Source organism: Engraulis encrasicolus, chromosome 21 (genome assembly GCF_034702125.1).
Source record: "Engraulis encrasicolus isolate BLACKSEA-1 chromosome 21, IST_EnEncr_1.0, whole genome shotgun sequence".
In the NCBI taxonomy this organism is placed as follows: Eukaryota; Metazoa; Chordata; class Actinopteri; order Clupeiformes; family Engraulidae; genus Engraulis; species Engraulis encrasicolus.
In genome coordinates, this window is record NC_085877.1 from 3,491,147 (window position 1) to 3,515,274 (window position 24,128).

The window sequence follows — 24,128 nt, forward strand, 5'->3', positions numbered from 1 at the left end:
GCCAAAAGAGAAAGAGATATAGAGTAACTTTATTGATCCCTAGGGGGGGATCAATAAACACCTGACACCTGGGGTGGATTGGTACCGTTGTTATTCAATATGCAATAGGCATATGCAAAAACACAATTTTGTAATCATTCTCCCATTTGCAATCAGAATTTTGAATGAGGAATGGCCACCTAAAAGCTGTTCCACAGACAGCAGGAAAACATTGTTTTCTCCAGAGTTTTGACTGAAGCAAAAGGCTGGAGAAAAGGACCTACAACTTGTAGCTCTTCCATTTTGAGGCGATTGAACAAAGGGGGGGGTAATACTCCCTGGTTTTGCACAGAACTTTTCATGTATAGGAAATATAGTGCCATAGGGGTTAAAATGTACATAAAGTGGATTTTCAATAACTCAGAACAAAGGTTTGTAAATGTCATACGACAAATTGCTGTCAGTAGTTTTCAATTGATATGAAGTCATTTGGACAGTAGTATTGCTGAAATAACAGTAGTCATTTTATGCTGAAACACTACATATAGCGTGTTTGCAGTCAACTACAGGATGTCTGCAACACGTTTGAGTGAATGTACCTTCCGCTGTATTATTGTACTATTTTTGCTCTAACTTGTTTATATGGTGTGTTTCATATTAAGTTGATGTGTTGAGGCAAGTGCCTATCACTATATATACATAAACACCTACAAAAACCTTAAAGATACTGTGGAGTGGTGTCAATATCCATGTGACAAAGGGTGGTTTTCTGACGAGTACTACACACTAGCAAGTTGTCAGAGGACTGTTCCAAATAAATTGTTAAAACTCAACCAACCACATTGAACACATATAATTTGCAACTGCCCAACCACATTGAACACAAGCATTTTGCCATCGTCTCAACAGAGGAGCTACAGCTTGATTTAATTTTACTGAAATGAAAGTCCTAAGTGAATGACAAAGACCAGGGGGGGGGGGGGGGGGTTCAAAGAACTTGGGAAAGTTAACCTTCTGTGATGCACCTGCTAATAGACAGTCCACAGATATTTAGTTAAGAAATTGAGGAATCCTTATTATTATTATTACTCATTATTAATTAGGTCTCCTTAGCTGGTATACCTCTACCCAACCTCCAGTTTAACTTAAACAGGTGACAGGACTGTTTTCCCCCCCCCATTTCTACATTTACCAACATGACAAAGAGAGACTCGGGCTAACTGGTTTTGCACATGTATTTAACTTTTACTAGACATTTTTGGTAAACTGACAATTGCACATAATCCCCTCCAAAAAGAAAAGGGCATAAAAAATAAGACCTGGGAAGACCAAAATAATAGGGAGAAAATAAAATAACACAACAGAAATAAATCAACCAGCTGGGGGTGCGATTACAAAAGGACAGGGGGGGGGGAAGAATACATTTCACTTTTTTCCAAAAGGGAGAATTGGGTGATGGTAAGACTACCGTGTAAAACCGAAAACACACTCATGTCACTTTTCGACCCCCTCTCCTTGATGAACATAAACAATATGTTTTAAGCAAAAAATACAAGGGGCTGGTTATTCTAGTCACCTGCATGTGCCCCCAACTACAAAATCAAATGCACTATGGGGTAAACGGGCGTGTCCCATCTGTGGGGGCCAGAAGAGCAGGGCTTTTTTACTTTAAGCAGTTTCTCTTTTGTTGTCATACTTTTTTTTTCTTCTTCAAACATTTGGGCGTCTAAATCACACCTTTACACCATCCAGACATCATGTCCTTAGTGCTACTCCCCCCCCCCATCACAACGCGTTCTTTCCGTTCCAGGGCTCCAGGGTAGGGGGGGCTTGGTGTTGTGAGCAGGGGGGTGGGCGCACTGGGACGCTGTGTCTAGGACGGGAGGGTGTGAGCAGGAGGGGAGCTTATTGTGCACAGTGAGGTGTGTGTGCAAGTGAATGTGTGCGTGTGTGTGTGTGTGTGTGTGTGTGTGTGTGTGTGTGTGTGTGTGTGTGTGTGTGTGTGTTTGCTTGCTTATGTATGCCTATTGTGTAAGGTTATGGGCAGGAAAGGCAAGTTTGATCCCCCCAGTCCAGGCAACAACACAACCTAAGAATAGAGGCCGGGACAGACCGCATAAAGATAAAGATCAAATGAGGGAGAGAAAGAAAATAAGAGGGAGAGAGTTCTGACATTAGACAATTAAAAGCACAAGTGTGACAGACTAGAAATCACAAGTCAATCTCTAAAAAAGCATAATGGCACATATTTACAAAATAATCATATGAATTCAAATGGTATTTGGACATTCAATTTGGCATGGAAAAACACACCTACAATAGTGTCTTAAGCCCAGTTCCAACAGCATGTGGAGCACGTTCGAATTTGACAACTTCACTTGCCCCGACACACTAGAGGCATCAAACGGTGAACTCAACAACAGAATTCATTGAGCAGCGGCATTACATGCCACTGTGTGGCCATTACACAAGTTGGAAAATCCCAATATTTCCCACAGTGCGACCCCTTAAATTTGGCACGAGGTCACTCACTCAGCAGCTGCTACAGAGCAAGAAGGGCACACACAAACCCCCTCCCCTCCCCTCTCTGGCCCTCAAATAGTCACAGCGGTTCAACATGAGGGCTATGGAGTGTTATGATGCATAGTCCCATATGACAGTTATTCAGTGGGACATTTTAGAGTAGTTCAAATTCACAGCATCAGTAAGCTGCATTGAAAGATGCTATTTGGAGAAATATTACATTACATTACACTTAGTTGTGACTGGTTCATCATGCCTTTGGTTCAAAATCACGGTAACTAAACTAAAACCCTCCCCTCTCTCTGGCCCCTCAAATAGTTACAGCGTTTCAGCACGAGGGCAACCCCCACCACCCCTCCCCCTCCCACCTCTCTCTGGGGTCATGTGATGCGCTCCAGTCACCGGTGTCACTCCGAGGGGGCGGCAGCGGCAGCTGTGGCGGCAGGTGTCTGGAAAGAAGCGACAAGTCATAAGCCAACTGACCATTACTTTACGGCACTGCACAGAACGCTACCAAACAGTGGAACTGTACAGAACAGATTTCTGAGTTCTAGTTCTGAGTTCTAGAATTTTACTCAAAACATTCTACTGTACAGCTCTCAGAGCCCAGTATTAAAATCTCACAGACCATTTGGGACAGTGAGAACTCATATTTGATTAGTAACAGTTCTCACTCAGGTGATGCTACTCCTCAAAAGGTTAAGCAGGGGTCTATTTTCTCCAAAAACACTACAGCTTCTAGAGTTAGAAACCTAATACATCTTCTTACATACTAACTTGTTAACAGAGAGTTACTGCATTTCGAGTATTACATCGCAAATATGTAGCTAACTACACTAGCTGATAAGCTTACTGCTTAAAAAGGAGTTGTGACAATGTACACCTTTACTGCACATACTTTGGAAGAGCTGTCCATCTGCCTGCACATCCAACATGACTGACAAACTACATCATGTGTCTGGATGAAGATGTCTGCCTATCAGGATCACACAATTTAGTTAATTGATGGCACATGCCAGCATGGTACTCCTACTAAACCCACTTGTGCAAAGGTGAGCGTACAGCAAAACAGTGCTATAATGTGTAAAAGGTTCAAAACGTTCTTGTATATTTGACCAAAAAAAAAAAAAAAGTGAATTAGGCCGAGCATACACAGTGCAACATTTTCAATCCCAGGAATTCAGCTCCTGCTCACACTGCACGAGTGAAATTGTAGGGTTTAACACAATACCACCCGAAGGTTGTATGCTCACAATGTACGACAGGGTGGGGAGCCCATTTCTCGAGGGCCGTTTGCGGCCCTTGAGGCCGTTTTATCTGGCCCCCGGTATAATTTTAATGTTATTCAGCTTCACATGAAATATGACATTTTGTGAAGCAATCTTAGAAAATGCATTTGCAATACAATTAAGTTATATTCAGGGAACCTAAAGAAGGTGGTGGTTGTTGAAAATGTGGCTGCCTTCAATATAGGCCTACAGTGAAGGGGAAAATCCTGGTTTGTGTTCATAGTACAGCCCTCGGAGGACTTTAACGGCCCTCTGATGAATTTGAAGAGGCCCTTTGAATGAAAAAGGTTCTGCAGATGACAAAAACACGGAAGGGAAAAGCACACCTGAGGTGGAGGCGAGGATGCGCTCAAGAGTGAATTGCGCTGCCCTGGCAACTTATGCCTTTTTGTGCATGGGTGGGATCAAATTGGGTTGCAGCACTGCTTCAACTGTGCGATTCACTTATGAAGGGCAACCGGGATTTCAAACGGTTTTGATTTTCACAATACGACTGATCCAAAGCAGGTCATGAGGTGAAATCGCTTGTCATTACCCCATGTACACTTCACGACTCAAGACTGACATCCGGATTGAGCAAGAAAATTGTCCTGATTCCCAAAAAAAGGTCATGGGAAAGTCACGGGCCAAATATTGCAGTGTATGCTGCCCGGCATGAGTTGAAAGTAAAGCATCAGCTACTGAGCCTCTGTGCTTGAAGATGATGTGGATTTGTGTCAGGCCGTTTTTTTTTTTTTAAAGCTTCATCCTGACACTTCACCTGCAACCCAAATGTTTGACTTTTTGTGTAGTGTATGATGCATCACTTACCCTACCCTGTGAGCATTCATTTAAAAACGCTGCTAGAATAGTGTAGGCATTATACCGAAATGGGGGGGCAAATAAAGATTGATGATGAAAAAAAAAAAGAGTAGACTCCACCTTTAACAAGGCTCCTAGGCTGCCATAGAGGCCAAGTCTCTAACACAGACAGGCATGTAGTGTTTGCCTCATGGCCCGCTCACCTCGCCTGATTTAGGGGAGGACTTGGGGGACTGCTTCTGTTTGGGGGAGCTCTTCAGGTCAGCTGGTTTGGTGGACGTCTGGCTGGGAGAACCTGGCTCTTCTTTGGGCTTGTCAGAGTCCTCCTATAGATGGGGAGAGCAAAGAGAAACTGTGTGATTTAAGGTGCACTGTGTAGCATGGTGGCCAGAGTAGGCATGTTGCTGCTCATTAAAACTGTGCTGCCTATTGCTAAATTTGATCTTTTCATGAATATTTATTAAATACTAAACGTATATACACTAGCAAGACCAAACAACAGTAAGTTTTGCAGCTTAAAATGTATATTTCTGGACATTCAAAATGACAGACAGAAGAACCACTTTGCATGTATGAAAAGTGCAATTTTCCCAGCCCCATATTTAAAATTGGATGGTGGTGGAAAGCATTAATGAAAAAGGTAGCATTTGTGAAATGGCAGCATGAATTCTGGAAAAAATATATATATATAAAAAAAAATCACAGTGCACCTTGTATTTGAGTTTAGGCATGAGTCAAGTGTCACCGGTTCAAAAAGTAGGATTAAGGTTCTGCATAATACCCTACATGTAGGCAGTCACTAGAAATAAAAACAATAGAAAAAGCAAACACCACAAAAGGGAAGGGTAAGAAATGGCAATGGGACACACCTAACATTGTCCTGCCAAAAATGAAAACTTCAAAGGGCCACCCATTACAGAAGCCAATTCAACACTTGGGTCAAAGAGTAAGATGATAGTCTTAATCAAGGCTCTAAATCAGGGGTACTCAATTAAAAGTCCCCGAGGGCCAGTTTTTCAAAATTCCTCCCAATAAAGGGCCGGGCTGCTTCTTCATAGCGTCTGTGGCGCGATTTCAAAATAAGAGCCGACAGCGCGATCGAACAAAAAAAAAAATTTTTTTTTTTTTAATTTTTCAAAATTATTCAAGGGCCAAAAATAGATCCCGCGGGCCGCTATTTGAGTATGGGGGCTCTAAATGTACTTTATTCATTACGAACCAAACACACTCACTGATGGGATAAAGTGGCTAGTAAGTTGGTCTTTTCTACTGTACCATCCAAACTGAAATTTTACCAGATTTTGGCCGGCGTTCATTTAGAGCCCTGGTCTTAGTCCAAGAGGAGACAACTGCCACTATATCTGAAGAGTAACTTTCCATATAACAGCATCCAGACAAATTGCGATTCCTGTGATTCTCACAAGAGCTTTGCAGTCACAATCAGGCGTCAACTCCGGATTCAGAAAGTGATTCTGAATCAGCGGACCTTAACATGCAATCAACTCAATTACTTAATGAAGTTACCCATTTTGGAGGGAAACTGGCAGGACCTAACTCCCATGGGGAACATTCCAAGAGCTTTGCTGAGAAGTAAATCAGGCTAGCTTAACTTAGGTTAAACAGATCATCTAATAGAAGAGCCCAGAGTCTTAATTTTCTTAACTAATGACACGCATTGGGCCATCAGCTGGTTTACCCCTTCCTGTAGTTTAACTTCACCAGGTTAATCACTTAACCATGTTCTTGGAAGAATACCCCCTGTTCATGATAGCCAGGCTACCCCCTAGTGCTCACTTTGGATGTGGAGGACTCCGAGGTCCTAGGTCTGCGTCGGCTGGTCTGTTTGCGGGGTCTCTGTCCCTGGCCCTGGTCCCCGTTGCCGTTGGTCTGTGGCTCCTTGGGGCCCTCGGGCTGGCCGTTGGCCGGGGCTGGACCCTGGCCCTGCTGCTGCTCCTCCCCCTGCTGGGGGCGAGGGCGGAATGGTCTAGAAGAGGCAAGGGATGCATGGGTGAGAAGAAGAGACATGCCATTGAATACGTTCATGACGGCGGGCTACACAACAGGGCTTGACGTAATTTTTTTTGCTCACTGGCCACTGTGGCTAGAGTCACTTAGCATTTAGCCTTTCTGCTAGCCAGAGTTTTGTTGCCAATGTCAAGCCCTGGTACACAGCATGGGGGGGATGGGTGGATGACTGACCACATCCGCAACAATATTGGTCCATTCTATTATCCAAACTCCTGTCCTCGACTTGTGCTTGTGGCCTCGAACTTTGCTGACCTTTGAAATGCGCTTTTGCAAAGCTATAGAATTAAACTTCTATAGTCCATGATGTCTTGCAGCTTCAACACAAGGCCACAAGTAAAAGGGAGGATGGGAGACTACATATTGAAATGGAATCTATACTAAATGAGTTGCGTGATATTGTAAACAAAATGGTAAATACCATGTATGGGTGAGTATAAAGCATGGGAATATAAACCTAAATATCTATCATAACTCAGACTTTAAGACAGAAAAGGATGGATATTAAAAGTGCCTGATGGCGGTTCAAGAGATTGACAAGTGAGCACAACACAACACCTAATAGATTGTATGACGTAAATAAAATGGCAGGCAATTGGGGTACACAAAGCAGGGGGATGAAAATCAAAGAGCAATTGATTTTACTACTTTGAGGAACAAACTGTATGAAGTCGTTCCTTGCCACCAGTAAACCCAGTCATGTGGCTTGCCAGATGCTAAATGAAGAGAATATCGGGGCAAAAGCAGTGAACAATTAAATTCTGTAAAACAGGCTCTTAAAACAATACAGTAGCACTTCTGGAAATAAGCTAATTTCAGACCTCCACTTGAGTCAAAATAATGAAGTTTTACCCTTGTGTTCTTCCAGCAGAGTCTGGCCACACAATTTCTTAGTAAATTTGCTTTAAAAGGAAATTACTCTTCAACTAGAATCATCTCGTACCTCTAAACTAAGTCTAGGACAGTGATTGTTTTACCTGTCCGATTCAGCTAGGTGATCACCTGGTTGAATCGGGGGGGTAAAACCAGGTAATTTGGAATATATGACACTGGATTGTAACTAATAAATACAGGCTCACAATCACTGCTCTAGGACTAAACCCACCAACTTTCAGAAACACTGTTTATTTCAGAGAGGAGAAGAGGATTTAGCTTGCGTGACTTAACAGATAGTTACCTCCAGCACCAATCGGTTTGCCAACTCCTACCCTACATTCCTGAGCAAAATTTAAGCTACAAACAAAACCTGATGCTCACTCTAAAGAAATGTCTTCAAGTGAAGCAGAGTGTGGTTAACCCTTTCTCAGTTAAATTGGTCCTAAACTGGTCCTGCCGTTAGGAGGACCTGGAAGCTATGCATGGAGTTTTGAAATGAGGAAAGTTTTTTTTTTTTTTTTGGTGCCAACCTGCGGAATGGGCGCCTGTACTGGCGAGGACGTGGCCTTTGCCCATCTCCCGTCTCAGTCTTCTCCGCTGCATCTCCCTAAAACACACACCAAAAGAATAGCTCAACACAGGGTTTTATTCAGAGAGGTGAAGGGGGCATTAGAGCAGTGATCCTCAATCTTTTCTGAACCAATAGCACAAATGTAAGGGCAGCAAATGCCAGGAATCCCTGAAGTGTTAGCGATAGAAGGAAATGTGCAAGATTGTCAAACTAAAAGAAACTAGAAGTGTACATGACTTCACATCATCAGTTTCTTCAATACATCTTAATTAGTCCATGGATGTTCAGCACGCTCAAGTTAGGAACCTTAAGCGTGAAGTCAATATACAGCAAAAAAAAAATTCACCTCAGCAGTCTGGCTATCGGTGCGCCTGCGCTGCCGCCTGCGTCTGGGGACACCCTGGGGCCCACCGTTCTCGGTAGGGCCTCCCTCGCCCTCGGACCCGGGGCCGGAGCCGTCCTGTCGGGAACCGCGGGGGTAGAAGCGCCGACGGAAGCGCCGCTTGTTGGGGGCGTAGCGGCTGCCTTTGACTGGCACACCGCCGGGGCCGGTCACGTTAGCTGCTTCAGAGCCCTGAAACATGCACACGGGAGAGAGGAGTCATACATGGAGAACAAGTTGTTGAAAAAGAGCAAAAACATTAAAACGGGTACAAAAATGTCAGGTGGACAAGATGCACAAAGTCCACTTTGTAGTGTTGATCTGATACTTGGTGTGGAAAAGTGAATTAAGTACAGACGAGAAGTGAGTGCATACAGAAATAACTGAAGACATCCACGTTTAGACCCCTCGACAGGAGTTTTTTCCGAACTAAGATAACTGATGTTCGCGCTAACCTCAGATATGCAGTGGGCACCACGGACACGGGTATTCCTGGCGATGTCATCAGTCCAGTCAGTAGTTTAATGTCTTGTAACAACAAACATCTCCTATGCTTCTGGAACAGCCTCTTCCCTCTCAAAATAGCATAACAAGTGTACATTTCGGAATCTCTATTTTTTATCAACGTACACGCTTCAGAACAGCAGTTTTTTCTATCTTTAGTGTCTGCACTGTCACCCATTATTACATGCAGAATCACCACTCCCCATTTTACCCATGCCTGCAGCTCTCAGAGTGGCCCATAGAGGTAGAAAATAACACTAGAGAGGACACAGCAATTTGCGACAGCACTGGGAAATGGCAGCTGGAGCTTCCTAACTTCCGTAGGTAGTGTAGGTACCTTCGGGCAATGCAAGTCAATGGAGAACACGCCCACCCCTGTCAAAAACATGACTAAAACTTTGTGAATATAAAGTAACACATTAATCAAACACCAGATTTGAAATGGCAGGCTAAATATCTACTAAAATCATATGAGTCGATAAAATACATTTAAAAATCAAATCTTTTATGAACATAGTTAGCAACACACTTCAACAACAAGTGTCCTTTTATAGTGTGTTGGTGGACATTTTCACATGATTAAGCCTTTTTTGACAGAGGTGAGCCTCGTTCTCCGTTAATTTCCATTTCTCTGATCTACCTACAGATAATGGCCGCTACAGATTGCCGTAAAAAGGGGGGCGGGGTCCTCTCTAGTGTTATTTTCTACCTCTATGGAGTGGCCGCTGTCGAGATACGGCTCCGAGCACAGCACCCCGTTCTTTCTGAATGAAGTCTGCACTCCCCTAGAGTGCAGTACCACCCAGAAAAGTGGAGTCTCTCGTAATACCCTTCCAATATCTCTGGTGTGTTTGAGTCGATGATGCGCACGCATTCATGACCACGTCGACTCATCCAGTAACCGGTCTATGCACAAGTAATCATCCAGTTGCTTACAGCTAAAAACTTTGGAAAACTTGTTAGTTTTAACTTTAATTTTTGTTAACCTTATTTTTCTCTCTTCATTTTTCACTTATGACCTAATGGGTCATGTGACTTGTATCTAAGGTTGGGGTGGGGTGGGTGGGTATTGATCACTGACTTTGTAATGCCTTTGTTTCCAAGCTTGGGAATTTGTTCATAAATTAAAAAAAAAGTGAATCACAAAAAAAACCTTGGATAACATGAGCTGGATGAATGGGAATCTTCACAAGACAAGATGTGGTTGGTCACTTACCTTGGCTGCCTCCACAACATCAAACTCCACAACCTCGCCATCCCCTACACTGCGGAGGAACTTCCTCGGGTTGTTTTTCTTGATTGCTGTCTGGAATGACAGATAGTGACCATTTAATGCCTTATGCCCAAATCCACGGACAACTTTTCATTAGTATTATTTATCTGGCAATAGTCATCATTTCACCAGCACCCCTGTCCACCCCAGTCAACATTACCTGGTGGACAAACACATCCTCTTTGGTGTCATTTCTGAAACACAAGAGGATGCACACGTCTGTGAGTGAAATATTATGCAAAAAGAAAGGCAAAAAATTATGGAATGCAGGAATGAACAGATCATCAAAAGTATTATTTAGGCATAAACCACTATGATGGCACCAGTCATTACAAGGAGTACTACTAACAGCTTTGACATGTCTCAATTTTCACCTATGACCCATATTTTTTTTTAAAGAGTAAGGGCAATTGAGGAAACTGGAAGACCCCATGCAAAATGACAAATGTGAGCCACCCTGTGGATGGCAGTTGTATTACGTTACCTGTTGATAAAGCCATAACCATTGCGCACGTTGAACCACTTAACGGTACCTTGCACGAGTGTGGCTGAAAAGACAAGAGGGGTTGGGGGGAAATGAGCGCGTAAGTTGAAGTACAAAAAACAGACACCAAACCACCCACATCCATGTGCCTTTTTATCGAGTGCAATGGTAAGAGTTATTTGAACAATGTCGAGCCCAAATGTAAATAATTAACCATACACGCGGAGAGAGCTTCTCCAACCTAGGTCAAGCAGGACACGTCAGGCCCACACGCCAACACAGTGTTTAGATCTGCATGCACAAATGGTAACCAAACAGAAACTGTCACTTCTCAATACAATGTCCAACCAGCAAATGCCAATAAAGTGAGCTATGCCTTGCACCTAAAACATACACTAAGACTGCTTGGTTATAAATGTACAGCTTAGTTTGTACACTTATAAACATTGTTATCCAGCAAATTGCCAGCTTTTGATTTAATTACCAGACTTGAATGATTACGCCATGGCCCAATTAAATAACCTTCACCTGTACTTAGTGCCCTCCCACTTTAAGCACATGATAAGCAGACAGGAAACTGAAGACGTGTGTAGAGCAAGTAAGACATGTGGGGTAATTGCTATTAGCACACAACATTACATCAAATGTCTCCATTTTCTTGTCAGGAAATAGATGTAGCTCATGTAGGTCTAGAACTACACTTGTTCTTAGAACAACTAGCCTACACAATACGAGGCTCACATGTTTAGAAATCTGAGATCAGTCCGGTCTTGAGGGGCATACCGGTATAACACTTCATGCCAACAAAATTAAAAATCGTCAAGTACACTGGGTACAATAAACCGAATTTTTAAATTTCACAGAAGGGAAGGCATTTCTTCAGCGTGTTCTGACGTGGCTCTACAAATCAGTTTTAGAGCACGTGAAATACATTCTTGTCAGCCGCCACTCAACACAGAAAGTAGACACCTTCACGTAAGGTCAACAATAACCACACTTAACAAAAACGTTTTTACCCCTGAAATTAGTGGCAAGTCGGGCCCATTGTTCTGGCACAATGTTACAATTTAAGTTCAAACTGAGGGGACGCGCGTTACGCTCACATTCCGACCAAAATTTGAGACACGCTTCCACTGCTCTAGAGTCTAGCTCATTACCAGTTCAAGAGTTGAGTTCCCCCTACCTATCACTTTTCTCTCCGGCTGAGGGTTGTCCTCCACCGGCGCCGACGGTGGGGCGCCTTGCGCTTCTGTGTCGCTCATTTTCTTTCTGGTTATGACTCTCTCCAACTGCCTCCCCCTCCCTTACAACTCTTGCAACTTGGCAGAGCCGCCACCTCAAACTTTATCTCAATTTCCCAACGGGAATGACTGAAGCAGCGTCATCCTCATTGGCCTCAAACCGACCAATCCGACAGCTCTATAGTTCAACAGGTGCACGCTGGTCTCGCGCGAAAAAATGATTGGGAGTAGTGAAAAAAAGTAAGCCATCGATTCGTCTCCATGACAGACACAGAGATCATGATTTTTAGTGTGTTTGATGTTTGCGAATATTGTTACTTCAACCTTTCTTATCTGTGAGTGGTGTGGCTGGGTTAGGCTACTGTAGCCATGATTCGGTGAGAGAACCACCTTAAAATATTTATCAAATTGTGACAGGAATAAATCACAAACCAGCAAAAGCCTAGTTTAGGCTACACAAGGCACTGTGTTGTTTTGATGAAAGAACCGAATATGTGCCAATGTGCCTGTCATTGAGGGACAATATGGATATAGCCACCCATTCGGGGTTTCTCGATTTCTGTCTCGTGCTTGTACGTGCCAACACCTGTCACCCAGTTGCGGATATGTCGGCTCGCGCGGCCGTCCGTGATAAATTAGACGCACACCACTGGTTGGTGGGCGAATCAGTCTCCACACACACAACCAAACTGTGTTGTACAAGTACCACTGCCACGGAGGGGCCAAGAGGAGCAGCGTTACCTCTCCCTCGCTCTCGCTCTCGCTCGGCCCCGTCATACCTCGCAGCCTCGCCCTGGACCTCCGCTCATAGGTCAACAGCTTCAGGTTTCATGTGGCTAAATTTAACAGAGCCGTCCCACAAACGAGTTATCCGGGGGCGACCACCAGGCCACGCCATGTCCATATTCACAATTTCTAACCCAGAAAAAGCGAATAATTAACAAATAATAACAAATGGCAAAGCTACTGAGATATATATTTTTTTAATGATTTGTCCAGACACAATCACAGTTCAGACCACTATGCATTCAGCAATTATTGTACTGAGAACCAAAGAGGATTGAGACAAGAGGGCTTACTCACGTCATAACAGCGTAGTAGGAAATGATGGCGAGGGGAGTACGGAAATGTTATTCACTGTGGAACAGGTCATAGGACAGCGTGAATGTCTGTCAGCTGTCCTTAATTACCCCCAGCAATTACTGCTGACCAACAGCTGCCGTTACTTGGCCACAAATTACGGAGTACGAAAATGGCATCCATCGTGGATGGATGACCAATGACCATGCGCAAGGGAGTTAATTTTCCATCCACTCGTGTCCTCAGGCAACGCCCCCGTACTACACCGTGGCCAATGCATTCCCCGCCATGAGATTGTTCTTTCTCTTGAGTTTCTTTGCTGAGAACTTGCGCTTGCGTAATTTGCGCAAAGGGTCTGAGAATCCGGACCCACCACGTGCGCTCAGTGATGGGGATGCTTGCTGGAATGAAAGGGTGGCAGGTGTGACATCCATGAAGAAGGTGTTTGCCATAGGTTTATTATACCAATGGCCAGTGAATCTGTACATAATCACAAGGAAGCTTAGATCCTACATACATACATACATACATAAAAATATATATTTACTTTCGAGGAGACAGTCACACTCAGACACAGCACCGTGCTATGAGATCACTGTCTGACATGAGCCACACCGAGACTTTGCGCGCTCACGACGGCCTAAGCAAGCAGCGCCCAGCGCGTGCCAGCAGTCTCCATTGAATGACTGAGGGTGAGGGCGCCTGCGCAGTACGAAGAAAACTGCCTAGGCTCATGTCATGGGCATTTGGATGACTGGGTGTGGGTGTGAGTGAGTGAGTAAAGTGAGAGAGCAGAGAGAGCGTGAGCAAGAGAGGCTGCTGCGAGTTGAGGCTTCGCACTTTAGGCTAGCGACTGTCTGCGCGTCTGTCCCCGTTAGAGGCTTGAGCGTGCTTTCGAAAGGGGGGAACTACGGGGTTGAGCGTATCGGGTGGAATGAAAGCAGCGTGAAGGGAGCTGAATTTAGAGAACGGCCACGACACAGGCACGGGCAGACAGCAGCCAGACAGCACAGGGGGCGAGAAGGGAGAGAGACGCACGCATAAAAGAAGAAATCGAAAGGGGCCAGTTGGCAGTAGACGGACAGCGCTTTTAGAGTCTACAGAAGGAAAGACTGTGGACAGGGTAAGTGACTGAAATACCGGGCGTGATCGCGAGTATGGATGGGCTCCCCCTGCGCCATGCTCACATTATTCTGCCACTGGGTGCTATGCCACACGTAACGGACTATTTCAAAACTTCTGAGCGGACCAATGTGTGAAGCATATAAATTGACTTTGAAATCTGGCCATGTCAGGCTTTGATTTTTTTCTTGGCGTGATCAGAAATAAAGCGTCACTGTCTACATTATATCCAGACAATTGCACTTGCGTACAAAGAAGTATCATGTGGTAGCTGCCGTCGTAATACAATCAAACACTACAATCAAAGATCAGAAGTTGAGATGTGAGGCACCAGGACGTTGGCACGCAGTGGGCTACCTTGCGCACCGGGGGAAGCGCATTTCAATCGGCATCGCGGGGTGACTTTACCCCCGAAACTGTTGGATTAAAATCTTCCATACATTTCGAAACTCAACTTATGCCGTCCGTGACGTACATGTGCCATGCTTTTACGCGGACAAAACTACATCTGTCGCACCTGCTTAGTAATGGTAGCTCCCATGTCGGTGGGCCTCGGCGCTTGTGCAGTGCGCATGTTATCGGCGCTGCCGTCACTGGCGGCCCGTATGCGCGCTGCAGGCCCGTGGATAAAGGCTGGCTATGGTGAAGATACTCCTGCCGAAATGAAACTGGTGGCCTCCTGTTAAGCAAGAACCATTAGCTGATATTCACAACCGCGCTTTTTCACAACTGGTGGCGTGGAGAGGTGCGTGTTTATGTGTGAAACTATTGAAATGGCGGCGCGCGTTTGCGTGTCAAGCACGTCGGATTAGCCGCTCTTTGGTGTGAATGGGGCGTGTGTCGCTCCTGATGTATTCTGCGTGTCATATGCAATTGAGTCCAATGTGATTTCATGATCAATATGGGTTTTCATTCGTCATGTCACTTGTATCAGCGAAGCCCGCCCAATGGCCTAGTTATTTTTGTGTCCATTTATTTGTCATGTAGAACATCTATTCTGATCTATTTTAAACTCAAGTCATGGCTCCCCGTGCACACGTGGAGTCAGCAGCATGACTCGACGTTTGGGCCGCAATACTGGCACTGGCGGCCCTTTAAACGCAAAGACATGAAACTACAGTTGAACCATGACGAAAACCGGCAGTCAATAATGATTCATTTTTATTCCATTAATTTGAAACGTTGCGTTTTGATGTGCACTACACGCACGTTGACGCCGGCAACGTGTCTGGTGCTTTAACAGGTGCCATGGATCTGTTGCCTTATTTAGCCCACTCAGTGAATGTCAGTGAACCAGCACACTACTTGGAATGAATGAAGTCCCATGCCAGTGCAATGGCTGGTGTTATATCAGCACAAAAATCAGCACAAAGTTCCATGATATGTTGATACAGTATTGTTACCTCTATCTACTTATGGTCTGAGTTATTATATAATATAACTTACAAAAGGGATAAATCAAATATCTATGGAGAAATATGTTTTTTTGTTCATTATTATTTATTCCAATACATCAATGAATGAATTAAACAACACACATGTTGGTGTGTTGCTCAGTTGTTGGAGTGGCCTCCCTCCAATATTAAATCCATTGGTAGCCCTTATAGCAGTAGGTCAGGGCTGCCCTCATGGTGAAGAGGTTAAGTAACACCCCCCCCCCCCCCCAGCACACACACACACACACACACACACACACACACACACACACACACACACACACACACACACACACACACACACACACACACACACACACACACACACACACACACACACTTCATTTTCCCCATTTTAACATCGCAATCATTTTGCATTTCGATTCGTCATTTTAGGCTGTCATTATTTTATAGTTTTAGACTATTGTACTATTTTATGTGAGCAGCATTTCATTCTTTGTGCACATGTTAGGGAGTTGGTCAGACTCATGTCACTGCAAGCTGTTAGTCTTGCCTGCGTATGTGACAAAATAAATGCTACAGTACTTACTACCAGTGGCGTGCACAGACATTTTGGGGGGCGGGTGCTGAAGGAGGGTTGGGGGCACGTGGAACTTCCGGCTGCCTAACTAGGCTAGAGAGGCTATGGCCCCGTCTCATTTCTACCCTTTCCACTTCCACTTTTTTTGGAGTGAATTTCAAAAGCGAATCATTCCCTCGACAATGAAGTGAGAAGTCTATTTTTTCCCTACAGATTGGGACAGACTTCAGGTGGAGGACATATTGCGGCATTATTGTCATATGCTTTTGATCGTGAAGCATTTGTAGATTATCATGTCAACATGGACCAACATGGACAAAAAAACGTTCAAAAAAGAACGTTCAAAAGACAGCATTTTTTTGTCCAGTAGGGCAAAGGGGCAGGTGCTTCAGCGTCGCCTTGTCCCTATCTGTGCATGCCTATGCTGACTACTCTATACTTTACTTTACTCTACTCTGTTCTTGAATCTTGAATCTCTATTACAGAACCAAGATGGCAGATGCAGATTTGGACTTCACCACCGGCGATGCCGGAGCCTCCGCCACCTTCCCCCAGCAGTGCTCCGCCCTGCGCAAGAACGGCTTCGTGGTGCTCAAGGGCCGGCCCTGCAAGATCGTGGAGATGTCCACCTCCAAGACGGGCAAGCACGGCCACGCCAAGGTCAGCAACGTCACCGTCACCGCAAATGCCACCGTCACCTGCAACCACACAAAGCGTGCAAGTCTCAATTTTGTCCTGCCGTCGTCCTTTCCGGTGCGCTCTGTCCTTGTGACTCGAGGCTTGATGTCATCGATGACGAACGTTTTTTTGTTCAGAAGCCTGCAAAAAACAAAATTCAAAGGTCATTCTGGCAGTTGTGATTGGGATGTTGAATGGGAGAGAGCACACAAAATGTCGATCTGCGACGGTTGACAGCAGAGAAAGGACAAGAGGACAAATATCGACTTACACACAATACTTGTTTGTGTAGTTAATTCAACACTGAGCCTTGCCCCTTGAGGCGTTGCAGTCCTACGTCTTGTGGTGGTGACTGTGTCAGGAGGTGGCATAGAGGAAGGGGACCTGGGCTGGCTGTGTACTGTACTTGGTACCCACAACATGGGCGCTTTGTGACCTCAGCCGATTCGACAAGTGTTTGTTGAAGTGCAGGGCGATATGAAAAAAAACACATGTCAAGATATGGATTACTTTATACCACGATAACGATATACATCACGATAACGATATACATCACGATAACGATATACGGTATATCACGATATACCACAATTACTTATGATTTCAGCTATTTCAGTGTCATGTTGCAAAATGAATCTTTTCATTCTTTTTCCAGTTGAATTTGTGTCACTGTTAAATTGGACTGAAAGTGTTGAATGAAAAGTGCAAAATATGTATGAAAAACCACACTCTCAGTAATAATCACGGCATGGAGACGGCACCCATTTCATGTTGCAACATCACAATTCATAATTTGGGAACCACGATGTGTTGTGTGTTGTAGTGTAGTGTAGTATATGATGGTAAAGCCTAAAAGGGGTTCAGTACTTAAAAACACTTAAAAACTTGTTAGAAACAATTATCCCTGAGCTCCACTGCCCTATTTAGGTCAATACATTTTCAGATTAAACTTGTGTTTTTAGTTTTTAATACGGTAGTCATACATCAGTATAACATCAATACATGAGTTTTCCACAATATCAATACTTAGTCTATACTGAGGCCAGTCCCTGGGAAGGGGAGCAGACAGTGCCATGATGTTATTGCTGTCACCATTGCTAGGCCATGCGAGGGCTAGAGATATGTCGGGCAGACGGGCCTGGAATGAAAACAGACAGCCCGCTAGTGTCCAATGGGTCGCGTGGGCCGGCCAGCCAGCCATTCACGACAGCACAATACCAAGCGGCAACAAAAGAGGTGGGAGAGCACAATGGGAAGAGACGGACACAGAAGCTTCCATGGCAAGCCACTCTCCTGCTTCGTCACATGGTGGATGTGTTGTTGACGTGCTTGCGCTGTGTTGTGTTTTGTTGTGTTGCACGCAGGTTCACATGGTGGGCATCGACATCTTTAACGGCAAGAAGTATGAAGATATCTGCCCCTCCACACACAACATGGACGTCCCCAACATCAAGCGCATGGACTACCAGGTTTGCTTTTTAAAAAAAGTCATATGTTCTCCTGTCCCCTTAGAAGCGGAAGAAACACAATGTTGAGTTCAATTCAACGTAGTTACATTGCTTTGCATTACATTATATTACATTACACTCATCTGACGCTTTTATCCAAAACGACTGACAGATATTTAAAGGGTATTGGTTACAGTCCCTGAAGCAATGTGGGATTGGGTGCCTTGCTCGAGGGCACCTCAGCCATGGCGGGAGGAAAGGGGTTGTTAAGGATGTGATTCGAACCTGCAACCCTCTGATCTAAGCCCATCTCCTTAACCATTAGACCACAATTAAAATTCAAGTACCGGTATACCGTATCACACTATAACCAGTCATATGTTCTCCTGTCTCCTTAGAAGCAGAAGAAACACAATGTTGTGTTCAATTCAATGTAGTGAAAATCTTGGGATATTTAACTATTTCCTCCATTTTTGTTGAACTTTGCACCCTCCAAGAGCACCAGTTGTTTTTGAGGATACTAGCAGCGCTCTACCTATTTTTCTTCTGATATTAACTGTAATATTGGGATGTTTTTTTCTGGCCACAACCAATAGCCGACAACCAATCAAGCATATACCACTTTATAATCATAATGGCTCCAATCCCCTTATAAGGTGAAGAAAAACATTGTTGGGTTTAACTCAAGTGGGTAATTCAAATGTTGGGATTTATTTTAAAATATTTATCAGGGCTTTTAGTGTCTTTATTGCTGATTAAGACAGTCGAGAGTATGACAGGAAGAGAGTGGGAGAGAGAGATGGGGCAGGGCCGGGACATGAGTCATGACACATGCCGGTCCCAAACCCGGGTGCCCATGGGTACGCAAGCCCATTTGTGGGCTAAGCACACTATGACACAGCACCCCCCATTTTACAATCTTTAACATTTTAACAGTGATATGGGAAAGTAGGAACACCTAAACTAGTTCAAGTTTTCATCTGCTAAGAATTTGTATGAAGGAAAAAAAAATGTAAAAGACGAATCACTCTCCTGACTTTTCTTGTTTCCCGTCTGTCATCTTCCTCTTCCTCTTCCTCGTCTTCATCGATGGCTTCTCCAGCTGATCGGCATCACGGACGGCTACCTGTCCCTGCTCCAGGACAGCGGCGATGTGCGGGAGGACCTGAAGATGCCCGATGGAGACATAGGGAAGGAGATCGATGCCAAGTTTGATGCTGGGGAGGAGATTCTGGTCAGTTCAAGTCAAGTCAAGTCAAGTCGACTTTATTTTCAATTTCTTTACATGCAAAGAATTTGAAATTACGTCTCTTACTTTCCCATGCAGACATAGACATAGACTTTAGGTGTGGACATAGACAATTTGACATAGACAATTAGACATAGACAGTAAGCAGACATTACTCCTAAAGTACCTATACAATACCCATACAGACATATAAAGTGCAAGACTGGGCAACAGCAGACATACATACAGTGAGGAGAATAAGTATTTGATCCCTTGCTGATTTTGTTGGTTTGCCCACTAATAAAGACATGACCAGTCTTTCATGTTAATGATGATATGTATGATAATATGATGAGACAGAATATCAAAAAGAAAATCCAGAAATTAACTCTAAAGAATATATATTAATTGATTTATATTTCATTGAGGGAAATAAGTATTTGATCCCCTGCCAACTATTAAGAGTTCTGATCCCGCAGATCAAATGGCACTTCCAATCAACTTGTTAACTGAATTGAACAGACCTGTTAATAGTAACCTGCACAAAAGACACATTGAATCTGCAGAATCAGTCCATAGAATCAGTCAATCAATCAAACTAAACTCGCCAACATGGGACAGACCAAAAAGCTGTCAAAGGATGTCAGGGACAAGATTTTAGAACTCAACAAGGCTGACATGGGCTCCTAGATATTAAGGAGCAAGCTGTTGGTGCATTTCTTCCCAATTTTAGGACATACAAAATGATCATCAATCATCAATCTTAGGCCTGTCTGTGGTTCCATACAAGATTTGACCTTTGTGGGAATTCAATAACCAGAAAAAAAGAGATAAAGCACCTTAAAACTGTATGGGAGGAGCTAGGAAATGATCTCAAGGCAGCTGGGACCTCAATCACTAAGAAAACTATTGCAAACACTTAATACCACAACGGATTAAAATCCTGCAGTGCATGTATGGTACCCCTGCTTCAGAAGGAACCTGTTCAGGCTCACCTGAAGTTTGCCAATGAACATCAAACTGGATTAGGATATGATTGGGAGGTGATGGAATCAGATAACACCAAAATCAAACTGTTTGGCATTAACACAACTCGATGTGTTTGGAGGAAGAGAAATGCTGCCTATGATCCCAAGAACAACACCTTCTCCAACATCATACATGAAAGTGGTAACATTATGTTTTGAGGTTGTTTGTCTGGCCAAGACACAGGACAACTTCACATCGTCAAGGAATGGATGAAGGGAGACATGTAAACGTACAATGCTGCATGCCAACCTCTTTCCCACCACCACTAGACTGAAGGTGGGTCATGGATTGGCCTCCCAATATGATAATAATCCATAACATACAGCCCAAGCAACGAAAGAGTAGCTCAAGCAGAAGCACATTAAGGTCATGAAGTGGCCTAGACAGTTTCCAAACATTAACCTTATAATAATCCTGTGAAGGGAACAAAAGATCCCATTTGCCAAGCTACAGTCATACAACTTAAATGATTTAGAGATGATCTGCAAAGAAAAGTGGACAAAAATCATTTCTAATATATCCACAAACATTGTCATTAACTGAAAGAAACATCTGACCTCTGAATGAGAAAACAAGGGCTTTGCCACCAAGTATTTTGTCTTCTTTGACTAGAGGGGTCAAATACTTATTTTCCTCAATGGAATACAAATCAATTAAAATATATTCTTCAAAGTTATTTTCTAAATTTTCTTTTTGATATTCTGTCTCTCCATATTAGAATACATTTTATCATTAATATTATAGAATGATCATGTCTTTATTAGTGGGCAAACCAACAGAATCAGCAATGGATCAAATATTTATTCTCCTCACTGTAGAACGTATATCAAAAGAGGTAGTGTTGTGCATATCCAGTTCTGTCCTATTTTGACGATTCTGACATAGTGATAGTAACATTGTGAAATAGTAATGATAGTAAGCAATTTGTGACATGAAAACTTTGTAATATTTGTAGAGATGCAGCGGATCTGGAAGCGGCCATTGCAGGCAGTGTGGCAATAAGCCAATGAGTCTAAAAAATAGTTTGAGCCAACGTATTAAAAAGGGCCCACGTGTGCGAGTAGACTATATGTTTCAACCCTCTTGTAGGATCCGGTATCCGGTTCCGGATCCGGCAGGATCTTAAGCAGTGGATCCGGTATCCGGCAGGATCCTAAAAATCAGGATCCGGTGCATCTCTAAATATTTGTAAATATTGCACATGTTAAAAAACATGGCATCATCCAAAGTGTCCACGCTGGGCTCTGCCGTGGCTCTTATGGTGGGGCACTGCACTGCTGTGCTGGCGACCCGGGTTCGCTTCCGGCCCGGGTCATATTCTGTTATGTATTGAAAGCAGACCATAATGTTTCCATAGCTGCATGAACGTGTATTCATTACGGCACAGTAATTGTAACCAGTTGTATTTTTAAGTCGTATGAATTGAACTAGATCATAACATTTCCCTACCTCTACTACATCATACATTGGTTTCATATTATAAAAAAGTATAAATCAGCCAGCTGGATATGGCATAGAAAGTGTACAAATTCAAGATTGGTTATAAATACCGGTAGATAACTTTATGACGCCTAGCGTTGTGAGGCAAGTGAGGCATCTTGTGAATAAGCCAACATCATACGGTGGATTTTGAGGTCATTAAAGTAGCAAATGAATATGATGAATGTTGATGTCCTTATTGTCAGGAAAAGGGAAGAATTATTTTAAAAATGGAAAAAGAACCATGTCATGCCCAATACTTGGAGGTGAAGAAAAAAGTGTGTGTGTGTGTGTTGTGCAGATCACAGTCCTGTCCGCCATGAATGAGGAGGCAGCGGTGGCTATCAAGGCCATGGCCAAGTAGAGGACTACAGGTAATAACACACACCCTGGCAGACACACAGCAGGAAGTGGCAGACTTTGTGTGTGTGTGTGTGTGTGTGAGAGAGAGAGAGAGAAAGAGAGAGAGAGAGAGAGAGAGAGAGAGAGAGAGAGAGAGAGAGAGAGAGAGAGAGAGAGAGAGAGAGAAAAAGAGAGAGAGAGAGAGAGAGAGAGCATGCCTTTGTCTGAGACTGTGTGTGTGTGTCTGGGAGAATGTGCATGCTTCTACACAGACATGGCAGTGGAATTGGTGAGTATTAGAAGAGCATCTTCTATAATCTTGATGATCAGGTTCTGGTTTATAATCAGGTCTTTAAACTGTGAAATGGACTGTGTAGCGCGCTACTCAAAGCAAGCATAGAATTGACTTCAACAAATTGGACGATATGGTATAAATATACCGGTATAGCCTATAATAATATTAAACAATATTTAAATTGTAGTTCAGGGTCATGGTGTGATGCTTGAATGAAATCGATTCTAACGAATCCACTAAAATTATTTTAAACGGTAGGTTGTATGCCAACATGTCTAGTTTATGGTTTTAGGACTATAAAGTCCCATCTATTAACATTAGTCTTATCTTATAACTTTATTAACACTTGCATGTTGACTATTAGGGTTTGCCCTTCTTAACTGGTGTTGGTGTAACTTGGTTGCATGGGAATAGCAATGGGACAGTAATGTTGCCTCAAATAATGCCTCATTTGCACGTTTACCTGAGACATTTTTTAACTCGGAATTAACTGACTTTAATTCTGATTAAAGCTTAATTTCACTTTGAAAACGTCATGTAAACACCTCATTTGGAATTAAAAGAAAGATCAAAGTAAACTCGATCGAACCATTTAATTCTGAATGATTCATTCTGAATTAAAAACATTATGTAAACGTACGTAGTGATTGTCCAAATCATTTCAAAGGGGGCTGCTGATTCAAGTGATTTACGGATCTCCTATTTTATGCTGCTCATCTTCCTTTCTCTTTTCTTTCTTTTTCATGCGTTCTGCCCCTTGGCCCGTGCCATCTTAAACTCTACACTCCTCCTTTCCCCACTCCCTCTCCTGCCGCCCCACCTCTGCCTCTTCTTCGCCTCCTCTGCCTCCATCCGTCTGATGCTCTGTCCATCCGTCCGTCCATCCATCCATCCGTCACCTCAAGGGTTTGACAAGATGCACTGGACCCGGAAAAGAAACAAACACGAGAGAAAAAAAAAAGACCTCAGCAATGCTCTTCTCCCTCTTTCTTTCCTTCTTTCTTTCTATCCTTCCCCTTCTTTCTTTCTTTCCTTCTTTCTTCCATTGCAACCTTTATCTTTCCTTTCTTCTGACTTTCTGTGTTAGCCCTTTTGGAGAAAAGGAGTTTGATGATTGGAAACTAGAAACAAAATGATTATTTATAAATAATGACCTATAATATCCAAATGGCACACTCTGAATGTTGGAAAACAGACAGAGGATATAACGTGTACATCTTTATGGAGAGAGGAGAGTAAGAAAGTTGTGTGTTGAAGGTTGCGTTTAGCTCTCTTGTACAGTCTAAACTCCCATGTTTTACATGCCGTCTTTGCATACATGGGGGGGGGGGGGGGGAGGGGTGGGGTGGGGTGTCGGGTAGAAGACATGGGTGCTCACTCACTCACTGCGTTTTTTTTTTGTAAAGGAAACAAAAAAGAATGGATGTCTATATACGCTATAAACATGTTATTCTGTTCTGCTTTTTGTCTGGTTTGATAATTTCTTGTTTTTTTTCTCCTGA

General features: G+C 43.5%; 2 protein-coding genes and 1 non-coding gene across 3 annotated transcripts; 2 read left to right on the plus strand and 1 right to left on the minus strand.

The window, feature by feature from the left end:
- Positions 1-1,200: 1,200 nt before the first annotated feature.
- On the minus strand, positions 1,201-12,076 carry LOC134437686 (Y-box-binding protein 2-A-like). Its single transcript, XM_063187195.1, has 10 exons — positions 11,891-12,076; positions 10,708-10,771; positions 10,384-10,417; positions 10,167-10,256; positions 8,411-8,638; positions 8,024-8,100; positions 6,387-6,576; positions 4,796-4,918; positions 2,871-2,951; positions 1,201-2,068 (listed from the first exon to the last, which is right to left on the minus strand). Exons 1-9 carry the CDS (start codon positions 11,967-11,969, stop codon positions 2,910-2,912), a joined length of 927 nt encoding a protein of 308 aa, XP_063043265.1. The 5' UTR covers positions 11,970-12,076; the 3' UTR covers positions 1,201-2,068; positions 2,871-2,909.
- A 1,700-nt stretch (positions 12,077-13,776) lies between these two features.
- Positions 13,777-23,818, plus strand: LOC134437698 (eukaryotic translation initiation factor 5A-1). The gene is made up of 6 exons (XM_063187211.1): positions 13,777-14,151; positions 16,613-16,787; positions 18,170-18,274; positions 19,356-19,487; positions 22,291-22,363; positions 23,532-23,818. The coding sequence occupies exons 2-5, from the start codon at positions 16,620-16,622 to the stop codon at positions 22,351-22,353; spliced, it is 468 nt and encodes a 155-aa protein (XP_063043281.1). The 5' UTR covers positions 13,777-14,151; positions 16,613-16,619; the 3' UTR covers positions 22,354-22,363; positions 23,532-23,818.
- LOC134438109 (small nucleolar RNA SNORA17) lies at positions 17,115-17,238 on the plus strand. The gene has a single exon (XR_010032527.1). It is a non-coding gene; the product is annotated as a small nucleolar RNA SNORA17 (small nucleolar RNA).
- Positions 23,819-24,128: the final 310 nt, after the last annotated feature.

Coding starts and splice junctions, on each gene's coding strand:
- LOC134437686 (XM_063187195.1), bottom strand. CDS start 11,969: ATGAGCGACACAGAAGCGCAAGGCGCCCCACCGTCGGCGCCGGTGGAG. Junction 10,418..10,707: donor GGTTATGGCTTTATCAACAG/GTAACGTAATAC, acceptor CTTGTGTTTCAG/AAATGACACCAAAGAGGATG. Junction 4,919..6,386: donor CGGAGTCCTCCACATCCAAA/GTGAGCACTAGG, acceptor CCCCATCTATAG/GAGGACTCTGACAAGCCCAA.
- LOC134437698 (XM_063187211.1), top strand. CDS start 16,620: ATGGCAGATGCAGATTTGGACTTCACCACCGGCGATGCCGGAGCCTCC. Junction 18,275..19,355: donor TCAAGCGCATGGACTACCAG/GTTTGCTTTTTA, acceptor TGGCTTCTCCAG/CTGATCGGCATCACGGACGG. Junction 19,488..22,290: donor ATGCTGGGGAGGAGATTCTG/GTCAGTTCAAGT, acceptor TGTGTTGTGCAG/ATCACAGTCCTGTCCGCCAT.